This window comes from Bison bison, unplaced genomic scaffold (assembly GCF_000754665.1).
Source record: "Bison bison bison isolate TAMUID 2011002044 unplaced genomic scaffold, Bison_UMD1.0 scf7180017864492, whole genome shotgun sequence".
In the NCBI taxonomy this organism is placed as follows: Eukaryota; Metazoa; Chordata; class Mammalia; order Artiodactyla; family Bovidae; genus Bison; species Bison bison.
In genome coordinates, this window is record NW_011495051.1 from 7,331,620 (window position 1) to 7,350,561 (window position 18,942).

General features: G+C 55.2%; 1 protein-coding gene across 1 annotated transcript in view; it reads left to right on the plus strand.

Moving 5' to 3' along the window:
* Positions 1 to 18,942, plus strand: part of DOCK6 (dedicator of cytokinesis 6) — a 46,597-nt gene that overhangs the window by 20,969 nt on the left and 6,686 nt on the right. The window contains exons 19-40 of the mRNA XM_010828497.1: positions 25 to 126; positions 776 to 862; positions 1,575 to 1,806; positions 2,024 to 2,185; positions 3,223 to 3,386; positions 4,223 to 4,327; positions 6,843 to 6,938; positions 7,615 to 7,755; positions 11,021 to 11,134; positions 11,222 to 11,392; positions 11,726 to 11,865; positions 11,956 to 12,125; positions 14,219 to 14,379; positions 14,649 to 14,831; positions 15,502 to 15,628; positions 15,928 to 16,012; positions 16,166 to 16,262; positions 16,398 to 16,532; positions 16,798 to 16,950; positions 17,417 to 17,575; positions 17,689 to 17,789; positions 18,671 to 18,863. Coding sequence (XP_010826799.1) covers positions 25 to 126; positions 776 to 862; positions 1,575 to 1,806; positions 2,024 to 2,185; positions 3,223 to 3,386; positions 4,223 to 4,327; positions 6,843 to 6,938; positions 7,615 to 7,755; positions 11,021 to 11,134; positions 11,222 to 11,392; positions 11,726 to 11,865; positions 11,956 to 12,125; positions 14,219 to 14,379; positions 14,649 to 14,831; positions 15,502 to 15,628; positions 15,928 to 16,012; positions 16,166 to 16,262; positions 16,398 to 16,532; positions 16,798 to 16,950; positions 17,417 to 17,575; positions 17,689 to 17,789; positions 18,671 to 18,863 — 3,078 coding nt within the window. The remainder of the gene's footprint in view (positions 1 to 24; positions 127 to 775; positions 863 to 1,574; positions 1,807 to 2,023; positions 2,186 to 3,222; positions 3,387 to 4,222; positions 4,328 to 6,842; positions 6,939 to 7,614; positions 7,756 to 11,020; positions 11,135 to 11,221; positions 11,393 to 11,725; positions 11,866 to 11,955; positions 12,126 to 14,218; positions 14,380 to 14,648; positions 14,832 to 15,501; positions 15,629 to 15,927; positions 16,013 to 16,165; positions 16,263 to 16,397; positions 16,533 to 16,797; positions 16,951 to 17,416; positions 17,576 to 17,688; positions 17,790 to 18,670; positions 18,864 to 18,942) is intronic.

An 18,942-nucleotide genomic window follows, 5' to 3' on the forward strand; every position in this document is an offset into this window, starting at 1 on the left:
ACCTGACCCCCCGTCTCTCCCCAGTGGATCCCACTGCTGCAGCACGGCCGGCTGAGGACAGGCCCCTTCTGCCTCCCTGTGTCGGTAGACCAGCCCCCGCCCAGCTACTCCGTACTCACACCGGATGTACGTGCCCTGGACCCCCTGCCAACCAGCACCGGGTCCCAAGAACCCCAGTCATGCCCTGCTTTCCTTCCCGCAGCACCCCTGGGCGCCTTGTCCTCTGCTGAGGCCTCATCACACCCACCCCTGTTATTAATCCTGTGTGTCTTCCTGCCCCATCTGTATCCCTCCCTGCTGTGGGGTGTCCCTCGCTTGTTAATGCCCCCCACCCCCGCACTCACTGTTCCCCACCAATACCCCATTGCCTTGCCGCTTCAGGCCCCCATTTGCAGCCCTGCCTGCTTGACACTCTTCCTGGAGCACTTCCTCCCTATGGGAATGCTGTGTCAACCTCCCACAAACCCTTTCATTTGCGCCCGGGTCCTCTCATTATGTTGTCTTTTGTTCATTCCCTCCAATAACATTCATCCTCAGTCTCCCTTCTCCTGTGAGCGTCCTGGGCATCCCTGAGCTTGCCCAGTGGACCCCTGTCAGTGCTGCCCACAATCCACCCCCATCTCTGGGCTGGGCTGTGGGGCCAGGGGGCAAGGTGCCCAGCAGTTCCCCCAGGCAGGGCCACAGTCAGGCCACAGTGTCGCAATGGCTGAGCTGGTGGCCTGAGCGGTGGCGGGGGAGGGCGGGCCCGTGCCCACCTGGCGTGTCCCTCCCGCAGGTGGCGCTGCCGGGCATGCGCTGGGTGGATGGTCACAAAGGCGTGTTCAGCGTGGAGCTCACAGCTGTGTCCTCTGTGCATCCCCAGGTAGGGGGCGGGGCCGCAACCCGGGAGTCTGGCCCTGGGGTTGGGCAACAGTTTCTTCTGTCCTGGGAGGCCTGGCCTTGGGCCATGGACGTGACTTTGGTCAGCAAGGCTGGCTCCTAGGGAAGCTGCTGACTCAGGCGGGGGTGGCCATGCCAATGGTCATCGCAGCTGGAGCTTTGGCCTTTTTTGCATGGTCTCTCCTCTTCCCCCTGGCCCCAATTTGTCCCTTGCTATGTCTGCGATCGCTCCTGTTTTTTTTTTTTTTTTTTTATCTATTTATTTTTGGCTGTGCTGGGTCTTCGTTGCTGCACACTCTTTCTCTAGTTGCAGTGAGTCGGAGCTCCTCCCTAGTTATGGTGCATGGGCCTCTCGTGGCTGTGGCTTCTCTTGTGGAGTGCAGGCTCTCGGGCACGCGGGTTTTAGTAGTTGCAGTGTGCGGGCTTCAGTACTTGGGGCATGTGGGCTCTAGAGCCTGGGCTCAGTAACTGTGGTGCACAGGCTTAGTTGCTCCGTGGGCATGTGGCATCTTCTCAGGCCGGGGTTCGAATCCACATCCCCTGCATTGGCAAGTGGATTCTTAACTGTTGGACCACCAGGGAAGTTCCCTCCTCATTTCTTTTCCATTCACTGGTCTCCAGCCTCGGTGTCTTGACCCACTCAGTCTCCCGCTCAAACCCCAGTCCTACCCCGCTCACCCCTGGCCCCCCACCAGGACCCCCACCTGGACAAGTTCTTCACCCTGGTGCACGTCCTGGAGGAGGGGGCCTTTCCGTTCCGGCTGAAGGACGCAGTGCTGAGTGAGGGCACTGTGGAGCAGGAACTGCGGGCCAGCCTGGCGGCCCTGCGGCTCGCCAGCCCCGAGCCCCTCGTCGCCTTCTCCCACCATGTACTGGACAAGCTCGTTCGTCTGGTTGTGCGACCCCCGGTCATTGGTGGCCAGATTGGTGAGCTATCACAGCCTCAGACTTTAGTTTCCCCATCTAGAGAGTGGGCCCAGTGTCTAACGGTGACCTCCCATAGCCCATTTATCTCTCTGGGCTCAGCTTTCCAATCTGAAAAATGGCCCCTCAGTCCCCTAGTCCCCTGAGCTTTTGAAGACCACATGACCCCCTTGGATCCTGAAGCAGGAGCTTGGAACTTAACCTCTGCTCTGCCTGGCAGTGAACCTGGGTCGTGGCGCCTTTGAAGCAATGGCCCACGTGGTCAGCCTCGTCCACCGGAGCCTAGAGGGTGCCCAGGACACCCGTGGTCACTGCCCGGTGCTGGCTGCATATGTCTACTACGCCTTTCGACTGCCTGGCACAGAGCCCAGCCTCGCGGGTGGTGAGTGTTGGTGGGAGACTCGGGGGCACAGGAGATACCTGGGAGGGAAGCATCCTAAGCAAAGGGAAGGCATGTGCACAGGTCCTGAGGCTGTACAGGCCTTGGTTGGTTTACACAATTTATAGGAGAGCGAGAGAGAGAGAGCTTTGTACCCCAGCCCCAGGACTGTGGTCTCTATAAATTTTATTGACAAGCGATTCAGCCAGTTAGCAAGCAGGGACTGGAGCAGAGCAGCCTGGGTTTGACTCTCAGTTCTGCCTATAAGCTCTGTGACCTCAGGCAACGCCTTTACCTCTCTTGGCCTGTTTTCCTATCTTTTAGCCAATGATAATACTGGTGCCCCTCCCGTGGGGGTGTTAGTAATAATAAATGGCAAGTGGAAGTGTTAGGCACTCAGCGACCCCAGGGACTGTAGCCCCCCAGGCTCCTCCATCCATGGGATTCTCCAGGCAAGAATACTAGAGTGGGTTGCCATTTCCTTCTCCAGGGGATCTTCCTGACCCAGGGACTGAGCCCAGGTCTCCTGCATTGCAGGCAGATTCTTTACCGTCTGAGCCCCTAGGGAAGTCCAAACGGCATGGTGAAATACTTGGCACAGTGAACACTCAGTAAAGTTGGATTATTTTCATTTGCTAAATGATATAATAATAGCCAGTAACCCCTCTGGACACATACAATATGCTGGGCACTCCGTGTTTTTCATCCTTCTCAAAATTGCTATGAGGCAGAGCCACTATGACACCCATTTTATGGGTGAGGAACCTAGAGGTTTAGAGGCAGAAGGTGACTTTGGGGACTTCCCTGGAGGTCCAGTGGTTAAGACTCTGTGCTTCCACTGCAGGGGACGTGGGTTCAATCCCTGGTCGGGGAACTAAGATCCTTCATGCTGCATGATGCAGCCAAAAGAACAACCCATAACAATAACAACAAAAACACAAAAAAAGAAAGTGACTTCACCAAGGGCATCCGACTGGGAAGGGACAGGAGGTCATCAGGGCAGGTGGGCAGGGGGCTGAGCATATTCCTTCCATCCTCAGGGGCACCTCCAGTGACGGTGCAGCCTGCCACGCTGGCCCGTGGCCCTGGCCGCCCCGCCAGCCTCTACCTGGCACGCTCTAAGAGTATCAGCAGCAGCAACCCCGACCTGGCCGTGGCCCCTGGCTCTGTGGATGACGAGGTCTCCCGCATCCTGGCCAGCAAGGTAGGTGAGCGGCCCCTGCTGGCGCCAGCCTCAGGGGTCATGGCTGCTGTGTGGGTGGGTGAAAGATCTCAGTGTTGAAGGAAAATGGAACGACAGACAGCAGCACAGATGAAGACTTGACCCTGAGGGATCCCCTGGCGGTCCAGTGGGTAGGACTCCGCACTTTCACTGCCAAGGGTGCGGGTTTAATCCCTGGTTGGGGAACTAAGATCCCACAAGCCACGTGTGTGTGTGTGTGTGTGTGTGTGTGTGTGTGTGCGCGCGCGCTAAGTCGCTTCAGTTGTGTCCGACCCTTTGTGACCCAGTGGACCTTAGCCTGCCAGGCTCCTCTGTCCATGGGATTCTCCAGGCAAGAATATTGGAGTGGGTTGCTATTTCCTTCACACAAGCCACACAGAATGGCAAAAAAAAAAAAAAAAACTTGACCCTGGACAGCAGGGCTGGGCTCTGGCTGTCAGTTCGGGAGCTGTGACTTGGATTCTGAGGCTGACCCAAGGATGGGTGACTGGAGCTTGAAAGAAGAGCAGCGTGTACGTAGCACAGCGGGGTGTTTCCACATGTGCCACACGCATGTATCCACAGGGGGGCGGCCTTGTGCACATTGCCCTCGCACATTGGAGCACGGTTGCGTGTACTCGTGTATTCCATGCACAGACATATGTGGGAGGCATATACACACACACCTTGTGCGTGTTTTGCACACGTGTATTGCAGGGTCACATGTGGGTGTCCACGTGGGCACATGTGTGGCCCAGGGCAGTGAGCACGCTCCGTGTTTGTTGCTGGTTTCCCTGCCCTCTGCCCACAGTTACTCCCATTTACCCGTATATCTCCAGGGTATCGACCGCTCACACTCTTGGGTGAATGCTGCTTATGCTCCAGGAGGCAGCAAGGCTGTGCTGCGACGGGCCCCCCCTTATTGCGGGGCCGACCCCAGACAGGTGCCCTCCCTACCTGACGTGCCCCTGCACGTGCATCACCCCACCTCAGCATGGGCTCCTCCCACCTTCCTGGCTGCTGCCACCTAACCTAGGGGGGCTGCCTGGAGGAGGCAGCAGCCCCCCCCCCACCTCCTGCCTTCGTTTGGGGCTGTGGCGTGGATGTTGTAGGCAACACAGGGGCATCTTCACCAGCCTTTTGCTGCCACACAGACCACAGCCTCAGGCAGAGACAGAAGGGACAGAGTAGTATCCAAATAGCATGCAATTGATGTGCAGTGACAGAAAGGGAGGAGCAGTATGCAATAGCATGCAAATGACCCAGCCACTCTAACCTCACTTCCTGCATGGCCTCTCTCTCCCCTTAATCCACTCTGTTCAGGAGATTCAGCTGTCCCCTTGACACAGCAACCTGAATGATGCCCAGAGGGCAGAACTGAACCTTGGCTCCCTCACCCCATTTCAGGCAGAGGGACCCCTTCCCAGGACCCTGGGTGTGGGGAGGGGCTTTGCCATCAGATAGTCCTGGGATGAGTCCTGGTTCTGTTAGGGGCTCGCTCTGCACTCCAGGCTTTGAATTTTCAGAAGTAGTGAAGACTCGCTGCTCAGTGCAGCGACCCCAAGCCTGGGAAGGAGTTAGGGCATCGCAGGTGGGACTGTGTTGGGGAGACAGATCCTCGGGCCAGCCTCATCCTTGAGCTGCTGGCTAGTCGGGGAGATTGATGCCCATCAAACAAATGCATGACTATGTAAGTGGAGGAGGCGAAAACGCCTGCAAGGAAGTGAACCGAGACAGGGCGGTCTGAAGAGTCTCTCTCCTAGAAGGTGACCTAAAGAGTGAGGTAGAGCCAGCCAGGGACGAGTGGGTGTTCCAGGTGGAGGGAAAGGCTCTGCAGAGGTTGGGAGCAAGCTCAGAGGCCCCTGGGCACCCAAGGCTAGATTCCCTGCACACTTGTCCCCAGGCCACGTGTTCCAGCTTTGTGCCTGTCACCTAGGCAACCTGCACAGCATGGCAACCAGGGGACTGTTCACAGCTTGAGCAGGGGAACTCTGGGCAGGCTTCTAAGATTTCTGAGAGTCTGGCTTCATGGGCCTTTCAAGTACCCCCCTGACATTTTTAACAGGCCTCCCCACAGTGCCCTCAGTTCTCTGGGGTGTCAGCTGGGCTTGGAAGGGCACACTGCAGGTGACAAGGTGTCAAGAGGGCAGGCATTCCGGACCTCAGGAGGAGGAGCGGGGAGGCGGCAGTGAGGCTGGCCTTGGCAGGCCTTGGCAGTGGGTGGCCCATCTGATGCAGGCCGGGGAGCCCAGGGTGTGTGGCTGGGACTGTGGGAGCTGTGGGGGCCCCCTCATGCTTGAGGCAAGGGCCTGGGCAGTTTCCAGGGCTGGGCCAGTTCCACCATTGGGCATCTCCTCTCCCTGTCAGTGGCCTCACCTTCTGACCAGCCAAGGAGGCAGGGAGAGTGGAGCTTGAGCACTCCATGCCCATTTCACAGATGGGGATGCTGAGGCCTGGCGAGGCCCCAAGTAAGGCTGGAGTGGGGCCAAGCCTGGAACCTGGAGCTCTCGGCTGCTCCTGCTGCCTCTCACCACTTCACCTCCTCTGTCCTTATCTATCTTTTTCTTCTTTCTCCTCCTCCATTCTCCCCTTTAATCCCCTTTGTCTGTACTCTGCGCCCCTGTCTACACTCTCACTTCTCCTTGTTGCCCTGTCCGTCGGTGAACTCACGGACTCACTCACCCTCCACCCTCAACCCCACTCGCGCTCCCTGCTCTGACCATGTTATCGTCTCCATCTATGTTGATTTCATTCTCTCCACCTACACGCCCCACCCCCCACCACTTTTCTTACTTTTGTCTGCCCGGTCCTGCTCCATCCGTGCTCACCTCCGACGGGCTCCCGTCCACATCCTCACCTGTCCCCTTCACTCTGCTTGTCGCCTCCTTACCGTGTCTTGCTTATTCTCATCTTTTCCATCACTTTCATGCCTTCTCCATCTGAATCCACACACTGCTGTCTTTATTTATTAACACTGCTCGTTCCATCCACGCCCCCACTGTCCGTCCACATGGGCACACCTCCCCTCCATCCATGCCGCCGACCGTCTCTCTTCTCCATCCGTACCGTCTGTACCCACACTAACCGCCCCCCACCCCCCACCATCCCATCCCCTCGCCATTCCATCATAGGCCATCGACCGCAGCTCTAGCCGAACCTCTTCCTGCCTCGAGAGCTCCTCCTCATCCCTGCCCACCACCCAGCCGAGACCCACTATGCAGAAGGTAGTCGGAGACGGGGTGGGTGACTCCACTTTGGGGTCTAGAGCTCCCTTGACCCCCCAAGCCCAGTGGGGTCTGGAGAGCCAGGAAGAGGGCACACTGACTCCTTCTGGCCCCTCTCCTCCTGCATGGCCTCCCATTGCGCTAACCCCGAGCCACCCAGCTGCATCCTCCCCTGTCACGCTGGGGGTACAGCGTGGGTGCCTCTGCACTCCGTGACCCGTGCCCCTGCCCCCAGCTGCTGCATGAGGAGCTGGCCCTGCAGTGGGTGGTCAGCGGCAGTGCTGTGCGCGAAGCCGTCCTGCAGCACGCCTGGTTCTTCTTCCAGCTCATGGTGAGACTCCCTGTTCCCTGCCCGAGAGCAAGGGCCCCTGGAGAGACTCTCTTAAGGGAGAGAAACCCCCTGAGATTTCATCTAAGCCCCCTGAGAAATGGCCCCAAGAGACCCCCCACATGGAGATAAGAGATGCCTAAGGGAATCTCTCCCTGAAGAGCCCCTGAAACTTACTTGAAACCCCCTCCCCTGTGTGAAGGATTCTCCCCCCACTTTTCCTGTGACACCATTGAGAAACTACCTAACAAGGAGACCCACCTCATCCCCAAGAGACAGAAGGAAACTATTGAGATCAGACTTGAACATGCCCCCAGACTCCTCAAGAGGTGCCTTGAACTATTCCTGCTGACAATAACTGCCCCCACCTCAATCTGGTGGGCCTTGAAGCCCCACCCTCATTCCTACCACCCAACTTTGACCACTGGAGACCAGTTCTAGCCCCACACATGCTCTCTCTCAGCCTCCTACCCCTCTAGCTAGCCCTCACTTAGGCCCCACCCCTGGCCTTCTCGGGCCCCGCCCACCATTCTCGGGCCCCACCCACACGGTCAGGTTCTAGGATCCCTTATGCCCACCTTTAACCCACCTCAAGCCATCACTCACAGTCCCCCAAGTTCCACCCCCTTCTGGCAAGCCACCTCCGCCTCCACCCCCTGTCCTCTCGTTCGGCCCCCAGGTGAAAAGCATGACGCTGCATCTGCTCCTGGGTCAGAAGCTGGACACACCCCGCAAACTTCGCTTCCCTGGACGCTTCCTGGACGACATCGCAGCCCTGGTGGGCTCTGTAGGCCTGGAGGTTATCACCCGTGTCCACAAGGTGAGGGGTGTGGGGTCTCCATGGTGTGGGGGGTCAGGGGTGCTGAGGGAAGACATGGAGCCAGCCCGGTGGGGTGCCAATCTGCCAGGTGGGGTGCCAATCTGCCAGGTGGGGTGCCAATCTGCCCGGTGCTTCCTGGCTGCAAGACCACAAATCCCATTCACTGGATGGGTCTGTTCACTCAACATCTGTTTCTTAAAGCACCTACTGTGTGCTTTACAGCCCTAGGCTGGAAACTAGAGACAGACAGTGGTGACCAAAGCAGACCCAGTTCCTTGCCTTCATGGAGCTGTTAGGGAGAGATTTGAAGGAGGTAAAGGAGCAGTCTGTGTGATATCCAAGGAAAGAATGTTCTAGGCAGTGGGAACAGCAGTTGCAAAGGCCCTGGGGCAGGACCTGCCTCTGTTAGAAAGCAGTGAGCCTGAGCCTACGCTTCAGGCTGCAGTGGAGTTAACCAAGGACGGGAATGAGAGTTGGGGAGGGCAGGGAGCTGGTAGGGCAGATCCATTAGCCCTTGCACAGTGCCAGTATACAGTAAGTACTCAATAAACGGACATTGATATTTGAAACCTTGACAATTAGACAACCTTGACAACCAGACGCTGAACCACTGATTCTAGTGCTCACAGGAGCTGTGCAGACAATAATGATAATACTTGTGCGTTTGTTGAGCACTTGCTGTGTACCTAAATACTTTAGATGGATCCCATCATTAAACTCTCCCAACAGCTTCATGAACTTAGTGTTATTGTTTTCTCCATTTTACCAATGGAGAAACTGAGGCAGAGAATGACTAATAACCTGATATCACATGACTGGGAAGGGGCAGAATGGAGATTTGAACCCTCACCACCAGCTTCAGTTGGGAGAGTAGGGCTTCTGGTGGACCAGAGGGTATGTGCCCACTGGCTGTGGCCAGAATGTTTGATTTTTTTTTATGATTTTGTTTCTTTCTTTTGATTTTTGGTATAGCTTTATTTAATTAATGTATTTATTTTGGGCTGTGCTGGTAAAGAAAGGCTCACACATTGCTTTAGTTGTGAGAGTGGGGTCTGCCCTCTAGGCGCCGTGTGCCGGCTTTTCGCTGTTGTGGAGCACAGGCTCCAGGGCGTGTGGGCTTCAGTGGTGGCAGCACGTGGGCTCCGTAGTTGTGTCTCCGAGGCTCTAGAGCACAGGTTCAGTAGTTGTGGCACATGGGCTTAGTTGCTCCGAAGCATGTGGGAATCCTCTCGGAACAAGGATCAAACCCGTGTCTCCTGCATTGGCAGATGAATTCATAACCACTCGGCCACCAGGGAAGTCTAGAATGTCTGATTTCCAAAGAGAAAGGGGACTTCTGTATTTGATGGGAATTTTCCAGATGTTTGAGATGCCAGTCCAGCCCAAGCTGGCTCTTGTGCAATTCCCCATGACCTTTGGGCTGATCTCAAAGGCCTTGACCTGGTTGCACCAAAGTCTCCCTAAGAGCTAAATTCCAGATTACGAGGAAACCCCCCTTCAAGAAGGCTACGGCGAACAACAGCACCCTTGAGAAGCAGCTTCGTCACAGCCACTGGGGAGGCATCGGTGACGGGTCCCAGCGGTCATTCCTTCACTGGACATTTATGGAGCATCCAACTATATCAGGCTCAGTGCACCAGGCAGACCCTGTCTCTGCCCTCCTGTGGACTTGGAGCTCAGGCGGGTTTTGTGTTTTGTCTCTGGGTCACAGGACCTGAGAACCCCTGAGGCTAACTTCTGAGGCCATAGGGTAACTCACAGAACAGGGGGCAGCTGGGCCTTGAGGCCATATCAGCCTCCTTTCTGTTCCTCCTTGCCGGGCACTTCCTGCTCCAGGGCCTTTGCACTTACTGTTCCTTTTTTCTCATCCTTCAGGCTTCCCTCTTTTTTTTTTTTTTTACTTAATTTGTTTTTGGCTGTGATGGGTCTTCATTGCTGTAAACGAGTTTTCTCTAGTTGCAGCAAGCAGGGGGCTACGCTCCAGTTGCAGTGCTCAGGCTTCTCGTTGTGGTGGCTTCTCTTGTTTTGGCCACCTGATGCTAAGAGCCAACTCATTGGAAAAGAATCTGATGCTGGGAAAAATTGAAGGCAAAAGGAGAAGAGGGCAGCAGAGGATGAGATGGTTAGATAGCATCATTGACTCAGTGGACATGAATTTGAGCAAACTCCCGGAGATAGTGAAGGACAGGAGCCTGACATGCTGCAATACATCAGATCACAAAGAGTCAGATATGACTTACTGAATGAACAACTCTTGTTGTGAGCACAGGCTCAATAGTTGTAGAGTATAGGCTTAGTTGCTCCAAAGTGCGTGGGATCTTCCCACTCCAGGGATTGAATTTGTGTCCTCTGCATTGATAGGCAGATGCTTAACCACTGGACCACCAAGGAAGTCCCCAGGCTTCTTTTGAAATAGCATCCTGTTAGGTGTCTTTGAAACATGTAGAACTATCTGGAATACTTTTATCAGTTAGGTCAAAAGTTAATTTGCTTGAATATCATCACAAGCGGTTTAAATGTGACCAGAGTTTATTCCTGAGCATAAGTGGGTTGTAGGAAGCTCCACAGTGTGGACCTGGCCATCTCAGTTCATCATAGTACCCACCACATCAGGTGGTGGGAACGGGAGGACCTGCCACATCACTTTTCTCAAATTCCATTGGCCAGAATATGGTCACGTGATTTTTCTCAGCTGCAAGGAAGGCTGGGAAATGTAGTCCCTACCCAGCTCTGAACTCTGAGAAAGGGTCCCGGTACCTAAGAGAGGATATGCGGGCAGGGGAGGTTAGCAGCCAGTCTCTGCCATCTGCGTTGTCTTACTGAAATCTGGTGAGAGAAGGGACTTCCCTGGTGGTCCAGTGGCTAAGACTCGGTGCTCCCCATGCAGGGAGCCCGGGGTTTGATCCCTGGCCAGGGAACTAGGTCTCACATGGTGCAACGAAGACCTAGCACAGCCAAATAAATAAATACTTATAAAAATAAATAAAATCTGGTGAGAGAAGAAAAAAGAGTGCCCTCAACAGAGCTGGATGGAGAGTAGACACCTACCTGAGGGGGAAGGGAAGAGCTAGTCGGAGAGAGGAGGACAACCAGGAAGGCCAGGAGTCTGGAGCTGAGACAAGGGCGTGTCAAGGAGGCCCAAGGCTTTGCGGCAGTGACCCGGCTCCTGGAGGTCACTGGTGGCCTTGGCGAGAGCCAGGCCCAGGGCAGGGACTGAGGCTCCATGGGGCGAGTGGGCGTAGGCTGACAGGCCCTGTGCCCCCAGGACATGGAGCTGGCCGAGCGCCTCAACGCCAGCCTGGCCTTCTTCCTCAGCGACCTGCTGTCCCTGGTGGACCGCGGCTTCGTCTTCAGCCTGGTCCGGGCTCACTACAAGCAGGTAGGAGTGGGCGTGGGCAGGGTGGGCATGGCATGGATGGAAGGCGGAGCAATGTTGACATCACTGATGGCCACCCCTCTCCTGCAGGTGGCCACGCGGCTGCAGTCAGCCCCCAACCCGGCAGTGCTGCTGACGCTGCGCATGGACTTCACGCGCATCCTGTGCAGCCATGAGCACTACGTGACCCTCAACCTCCCCTGCTGCCCTCTGTCGCCCCCGGCCTCGCCCTCACCCTCTGTGTCCTCCACTGCCTCCCAGGTGGGCTGGCCTCACTTCTGCCGCCTCTTCTTGCCCCATCGACCTCTTGCCTTCCAGCCCTCATCTCTGTCCATCTCACACATAGGCCACTGCTCAAGGGATTGACCCCTTCTCGCTGACCCTTCACCTCTGACCCTGCATTCTCAGCAACTTCCCAGGAGGACCAGCTTCTGATTTCTTACTTCTAACTCCCAGACTGGCATTCCATCTGCCATTTCTAAGATCTCTGATTTTGGACTCAACCCCCTGTCATCTCACAGATGAGTTAACCCCGACCTCTCCCCTCTGACCCTTGACTCCCTCATCCCCTGTTTTGTCCCCCAACCTCTCCAGAGCTCCACCTTCTCCAGCCAGGCCCCAGACCCCAAGGTGATCAGCATGTTCGAGCTGAGCGGGCCTTTCCGGCAGCAGCATTTCCTAGCCGGGCTCCTGCTGACGGAACTGGCCTTAGCCATGGAACCTGAGGCCGAGGGGTGAGTGCAGGCCCTGTGTGGTCCCTCGGGGTCGGGGGTAGGGTGCAGGATCCACGCACACTCCATCCTGAGCACCTCACTACTTGACAGGGCGTCCCTGCTGCACAAGAAGGCCATCTGTGCTGTCCACAGCCTGCTCTGCGGCCATGACGCCGACCCCCGCTATGCTGAGGCCACCGTGAAGGCCCGGGTGGCCGAGCTATACCTGCCACTGCTGTCACTCGCCCGGGACACGCTGCCACGGCTGCATGACTTTGCTGGTCAGCAGGGCAGGGTGGGATGGGGTGGGTTCCACCATCTGGGGACCTGATTGATTCCACAAGGCTCAGGTCAGGAAATGTGGGCAAGGAGTTAAAACATGGGTGTTAAGTTCAGAGGAGCAGGTTTAAGTTCTGCCACAAGGCCCCAGGAAAGCCTCAAGGTCAGAAAAGGTGGGCAAGGAGCAAAAAACCTGAGTGTTAGCATCAGAGAAGTGGCTTTAAGTCCTGCCACAGGGCCTCAAGAAAGCCATTAACCTTGCTGAGCCTCAAGTTTCTCAACTGTAACGTGGGGACAGGGGTAGTACCAACTACTCCTAGGATTTTGTGAAAATCTGGGGAGGTGTAAGACTGGAATACTGTCAGTGCACGATAAACGGGAGATGAATTATCTGTTAGAAAGAGGTGGGAGCAGGGAGAGGTGGGGACCATCAGGGTGAGAGGGCAGTTGGAGCCTTGTGTTCATTAATTTGCACACTGACCAGCACCATCGATGAACAAGTGTGCACTGTGGTTGAAATGCACAGACTTAGAATTGGGGGGTTGATGCCCTTTGTCATTTCGGGGAAACTCTCAGTTGTTATCTTTTGATTTTTTTTTTTTTTCCGCCTCGTTTTCTCTCTTCTCTCCTCCTTGGACTCCAATGACACGTATGTCAGACCTTTATGATCCTGTTACACGTGTCTGCTGTGCTCTGTTCCGCTTTTCATTCTGTTTGCTCTGTTGTGCATGAGTTAGGAAACTTTTCCCCTGTGTGTGAGCTCACGACCTCTGTCTTCTGCTATGGCTGGTCTTCTGTTAATGCCCTCTGTTGAGTTCTGAATTCCAGATGTTTTATTTTTCACTTGTAATATTTGATGTTTTTTGTTGTAGATTTCGGCTCTCTGTTGATATTCTCCATCTATTTACCCTTGTTTGTGCATCTCTTCTACATTTTATCTTTAAAAATATATTTATTTACTTGGTTGCACCAGGTCTTAGTTACAGCATTTGAGGTCTGTAGTTGAAGCACGTGAACTCTTAGTTGCCGCATGTGGGATGTAGTTCCTTGACCAGGGATTGAACCCAGACCCCCTGCATTGGGATTGCAAAGTCTTAGCCACTGAACGACCAGGAAAATCCTCTACTTTTTATTTCAGTGTCCTTGTTTGATCACTTCAGTATTTGATCATCTCTGTGCTGTGCCTGCTCCTGTTGTCTTTTCTCCCCTGTCAATCACATTTTCCTGCCTCTTCACGTCTTCTGATTTTTTTCTTGTATTTTGGACATTGTGTGTAAAAGGGCCGTCAGGACTGAGGCAATGTCCTCTTTTCCCAGTGAGGGTTCATCTTTCCTTCTCTTAGGCAGATAGGAAAAGGGGCTGATCACCTCAATCCAGTCAGAAATCCATGTTAAACTGGGCTGGAGCTTGAGGTTGACCTTGTATCTCAAGAATCTCTAGGCTGAGACCTAGTCTGTATTTGTTGGTAGCAACTCTCTCTGATGATACTGTTTTGGGGGCGAGTGGAGAGGATAATCTTTTAAGATCATAGATTTTGGAACCAGACTGTTTAGGTTAAAATTCTAACTTTACCATTTACCTATTTTGTGATCCCAAGCAGGTAATTTAACCTGTCTTTACCTCAGTCCCTTCTTCCATAAAGTAAGGATGATACAAGTACTTACCTCATAGGGTTGTGTTGAAGAATAATAGTTAATATTTTTAGAGTGTTTAGAACACCACCTGATACGTAAGAAATGCCACGTCTGTGTCAGCTGATGCTATAATAATGACAGCAGCAGTTATTATTATGGTTGTTACCATTGTCATCATCATCTTTGCAATGACTGCTCCTGTGCACCAGGCCATGTTCTAAGCGTTGAGCATAGCATGGCCAGAGCAGATAGATATAGTCCAGGCCTTTGTGGATCTTAGTTGTATGATGACTGTATCTAATTGCAAATATAATAAGTGAGCTCTGGGAGTCAATAACTAGAGACCACACCCTGGTCTGAGGGGGTGGTATCAGGGAAGGCTTCCTTGAGGAGGTGACCTCTGAGCTGAAATTTGAGAAAGAGACAGAACTAACCGAGTGCTCTTGGTTCTCTTGTCCCAGAGGGCCCAGGTCAGCGCTCAAGACTGGCCTCTCTGCTCGACTCAGACACAGAAGGTGAAGGGGATGTGGGAGGCACCATCAACCCCTCAGTGGCCATGGCCATTGCGGGTGGCCCCTTGGCCCCTGGCTCCCGGGCCAGTATCTCCCAGGGCCCAGTGACGGTGAGTACTGGCCTTGTCCCCAGAGACACCAGCTAACATCCGATCATCTTTGTGCCTGTGTCTAATGTCTTTTCTCCCTTATCAATCACATCTCCCTACCTCTTCACATGTCTTGTGATTTTTTGTTGTATTTTGGACATCATGTGCCCGATAACCCAGTAATAGAAGTTACGTAATAAAGTACCAATCGGCCAGTTCTCACTTTACTGTGGAGAAAACGAAGGTCAACTCTCTTCCTTCTGATCCCCCTGTCCACTCTCCGGCTCCAGGCTGCTCGCTCAGGCTATGCCCTCTCTGCTGAGTCCAGTCGGACCTTGCTGGTGTGTGTGCTATGGGTCCTGAAGAACGCTGAGCCGGCCCTGCTGCAGCGCTGGGCTGCGGACCTGACGCTCCCTCAGCTGGGTCGTGTCTTGGACTTGCTGTACCTCTGCCTGGCTGCCTTCGAGTACAAGGTTCGAAGGTCGGGCAGGGGACTGGGGCATAGGGGGCAGGTTGAGGACACATGGGGGGGGCCTGGAGTGACGTGGGCTGGGTGTGAAGGGATGGACTGCACCAGTTGCTGGGGGGAAGGGATAGACTGTTTCAGTGCTGTAAGTTACCAGCCAACTGCTCCTACAGTTTTGCCTCTGAGAGAAGTTCCTGATAGAAATCAAGGAATAATAAGAGTCCATGTACCTTTCTCAGTTCCCCTGCTGGCTCAGTGGTAAAGAACCTACCTACCAATGCAGGAGATGCAGGAGATGTGGGTTCGATCCCTGGGTTGGGAAGATCCCCTAGAAGAGGAAATGGCAATTCACTCCAGTAAATGGCAATCCACTCCAGTATTCTTGCCTGGAGAATCCCATGGACAGAGGAGCCTGGTGGGCTACAGTCCAAAGGGTTGCAAAGAGTCAGACATGACTTAGCAACTGAGCACATGAGCACGTGCTGAACCAAAGCAAAAGGCGGAAATTTCCTTCATGAACAGAATCCGGGAGGTGCTGAGAGCTTAGAGCTTGCTGTAAAGGGGAGGACCATGTTTGTGAGCACAGGTTCCTGGAGGGATAGGGCCAGAAAAAGCAGATCACATTAGCGCATAGAAAAGGACAGAGTCAACCTTGAACCTGTTCTCTGCCGTCTCAGGGGAAGAAGGCCTTTGAACGCATCAACAGCCTCACATTCAAGAAATCACTGGACATGAAGGCCCGACTGGAGGAAGCTATTTTGGGCACCATTGGAGCCCGACAGGAGATGGTGCGACGGAGCCGTGGTGAGAGGAAGGTGTACCCCCACACATGTCCCCACTCAGTGCCTCCCACACTTTGTACAAGGGTCCCCGAGACGGGAGCCGTTCCCACCTGTCTGGCTCACTTTTCCCAGAAGTCCACACATTATCTCTGTACACGTGGCACATGGGCTTCTGTGTTCTCTGTTGATGTCTAACCGCGTCCACTCCGAGGCGTCCACATCATCCAGTGACCTCACAGGGATCCCACGTGTGTATCTTATCATGGTCACGTGTGTCCTTATGTTTTTGCACATGTGTGAACACCCACCTGTGTGTCTCAGAGAGGAGCCCATTTGGGAACCAGGAGAACGTTCGCTGGCGGAAGAGTGTCACACACTGGAGACAAACCTCGGACCGTGTGGACAAGTGGGTGTAGGCGGGACATAGTTCACAGGGGTTAGATCAAGTTCCAGAGAACTGTGCCCCCAGGGCAGATAAAGGGACAGCGCCCAGCTGTCGGCGGGGGGGGGGGGAGTCTGGCCAGGAGAGGCCCTCCCCAGCCCCTCCCCTCCCATCTAGGACCAAGGATGAAATGGAACACGAGGCCTTGGTAGACGGGAACCTGGCAACCGAGGCAAGCCTGGTGGTCCTGGATACACTGGAGATCATCGTGCAGGTATGGCTTGATCCAGCATCTCCATGACCTCGGACCCCACCAACGGGCCTTGTGATCTTTGACTTTCAGAATCCCTCTCCCTCCCTGACTCCATAACCACCTCAGTCTCTAAGAGCTGGATTTCTGGCCTGCCAGACGGTGATGCTGTCAGAGGCCCGGGAGAGCATCCTAGGTGCGGTACTGAAGGTCGTGTTATACAGCCTGGGCAGCGCCCAGAGTGCCCTCTTCCTGCAGCACGGCCTGGCCACACAGCGGGCTCTGGTATCCAAGGTGAGTATCTCTGACAGCCACGCCTGCTGAGTGCCCAGACACACCCCTTAACCACAGTTTGCAGAGGAATTGAGGATCAGAGTGGCAGTCGGTTACCTGGAGTCACACAGCAAGGGCTTAAACTGGCTCAGACGCCAAAGCCTGCTGGTTTGGCCAGAGAAGGCAGAAGAGCCCTGTGCTTCTGCCCAAGTCCCCATGGGGAACCGTCTGAGTCAGAACAGGGAGAACTCACTGGTGTCTGTTTCACCTTGGGGGCGGGGGCCAGTTCCCAGAGCTGCTATTTGAGGAGGACACGGAGCTGTGTGCCGACCTCTGCTTGAGGCTCCTGCGCCACTGCGGCAGCCGCATCAGCACCATCCGCACCCATGCCAGCGCCTCCCTCTACCTCCTCATGCGCCAGAACTTCGAGATTGGCAACGTAAGCGGGGACCGGGGGGCATGGCCTACACAGGGCTCCAGGGAGGGCCATTGATTAGGGTTCTTTACTCATGTTTTTAATAAGTTGTATTTATTCATTTTCGCCAGGTTGGGCTATATTCCTGCCCGCGGACTTTCTCTAGTTGTGGTGCACAGGCTTCTCGTTGCGGTGGCTTCTCTTACTGCAGCGTGCAGGCTCAGGGCCTGTGGGCTTTAGTGGTTGCAGCACGTGGGTTCTGTAGTTGCGGTGCACAGGCTTAGTTACCCCGTGGCATGTGGAGTCTTCCCAGACCAGGGATCGAACCCATGTCCCCTGCAGGGCAGGCAGATTCTTAACCCTTAGACTACCAGGGCAGTCCTGAGCAGGGGTCTGGATCAAACAGACGCGAGGCGGAAGGGGAGAGGGGTGAGGTCAGCAGGCTGAGAAGGCCCACAGGCAGGCGTGCTCTTCCTCCTGGCCCACCCAGAATTTCGCCCGTGTGAAGATGCAAGTGACGATGTCGCTGTCGTCCCTGGTGGGAACAACACAGAACTTCAGTGAAGAGCACCTGCGCCGTTCACTCAAGACCATCCTCACCTATGCCGAGGAGGACGTGGGGCTGCGGGACAGCACCTTTGCTGAGCAGGTGATCCCCGGGCCCCGGCCCCACCTTCCACAACCAGGGTCGTTGCCCCACCCTGCTTGACCCCTGACCCCATCACTTTGGCCACATCACTCCTGGCCCTTCCCCTATTCCAGGTCCAGGACCTGATGTTCAACCTGCACATGATCCTGACTGACACGGTGAAGATGAAGGAGCATCAGGAAGACCCGGAGATGCTTATTGACCTCATGTACAGGTGAGGAGGGCCGGTCGGGACCGTCAGCCATTCACAGACAGGCGAGGGGCGAGGAGGTGGTGGTGGGGAGCAGGTGAGCGTACAGGTAATAAGAGAGACAAGTAAGGATGGACAAGTGATGAGGGCCCAGGAGAGCAGACAGATGAGGACCAAGGGAGAGGGAAGACGACAGGTGAGGGCACAAGTAAGGTACGGGCAGGTAAATGAGCAAAAGAAAAGGGCACCAGAGGAACATACAGATCAGGATGACAAAGCAGAGCCAGGACAGGTGAGGTAGACAGGTGGGAGAGGCAGGTGAGGCGCCAACCCATGAAGGGCTGACAGATCAAGAGAGCAAAGTGCTTTGGAGGAGTATTTAGTAAGAACCTGGGGAGTCGGAGATGGGGGCCCAGGTAATACAGACAGGGAAGGGAGGGGGCATACAGAAGGGAGCGCCCCAGGCAGACAGGTGGCATGGTTCAGGATCCAGGTGGAGTAAACTGACGAGCAGGACAAGTGAGGGAGCGACACTTGTGCAGGGATGGACAGGTGTGGAGTGGAACAAGTTAGGGGACAGGTGAATAGAGGAAGGGAGGCAGTGATGGGCAGGGCAATGGGGAGACAGGTGAACGGGGTACAGGTGAGGAGACTGGCTGGTCAGTGGGAGACAAGGAGGACTGCTGAGAAGAAAGATGAGTATAAGGGAGAAGACAGGTAAGGGGATGGACAGGTGAGACAGGTGCGGGGAGGGAGAGGTGAATGAAGGTTCAGGTGGGGAGGTCGTCTGGGGCAGATGGCTGGGGTAAAAGGAGAAGGGGATGGACAAGGGAGGGGCGAGCAGTGAGGGGCGAGGTGAGTCTCCACTCTCCTCCCACCTCCCATCGTCCTCACCTGGGCTCTAGGATTGCCCGGGGCTACCAGGGCTCCCCAGACCTGCGGCTGACGTGGCTGCAGAACATGGCGGGGAAGCACGCGGAGCTGGGCAACCACGCGGAGGCCGCGCAGTGCATGGTGCACGCGGCCGCGCTGGTGGCCGAGTACCTCGCGCTGTTGGAGGACAGCCGCCACCTGCCTGTGGGCTGCGTTTCCTTCCAGGTGAGTGGCAGGGGTAGGGGTCGTGGCGGGCGGGGGTGTGGCCCGTGTGGGGAAGAGACCAGGCTCTGAGCCCACCTCC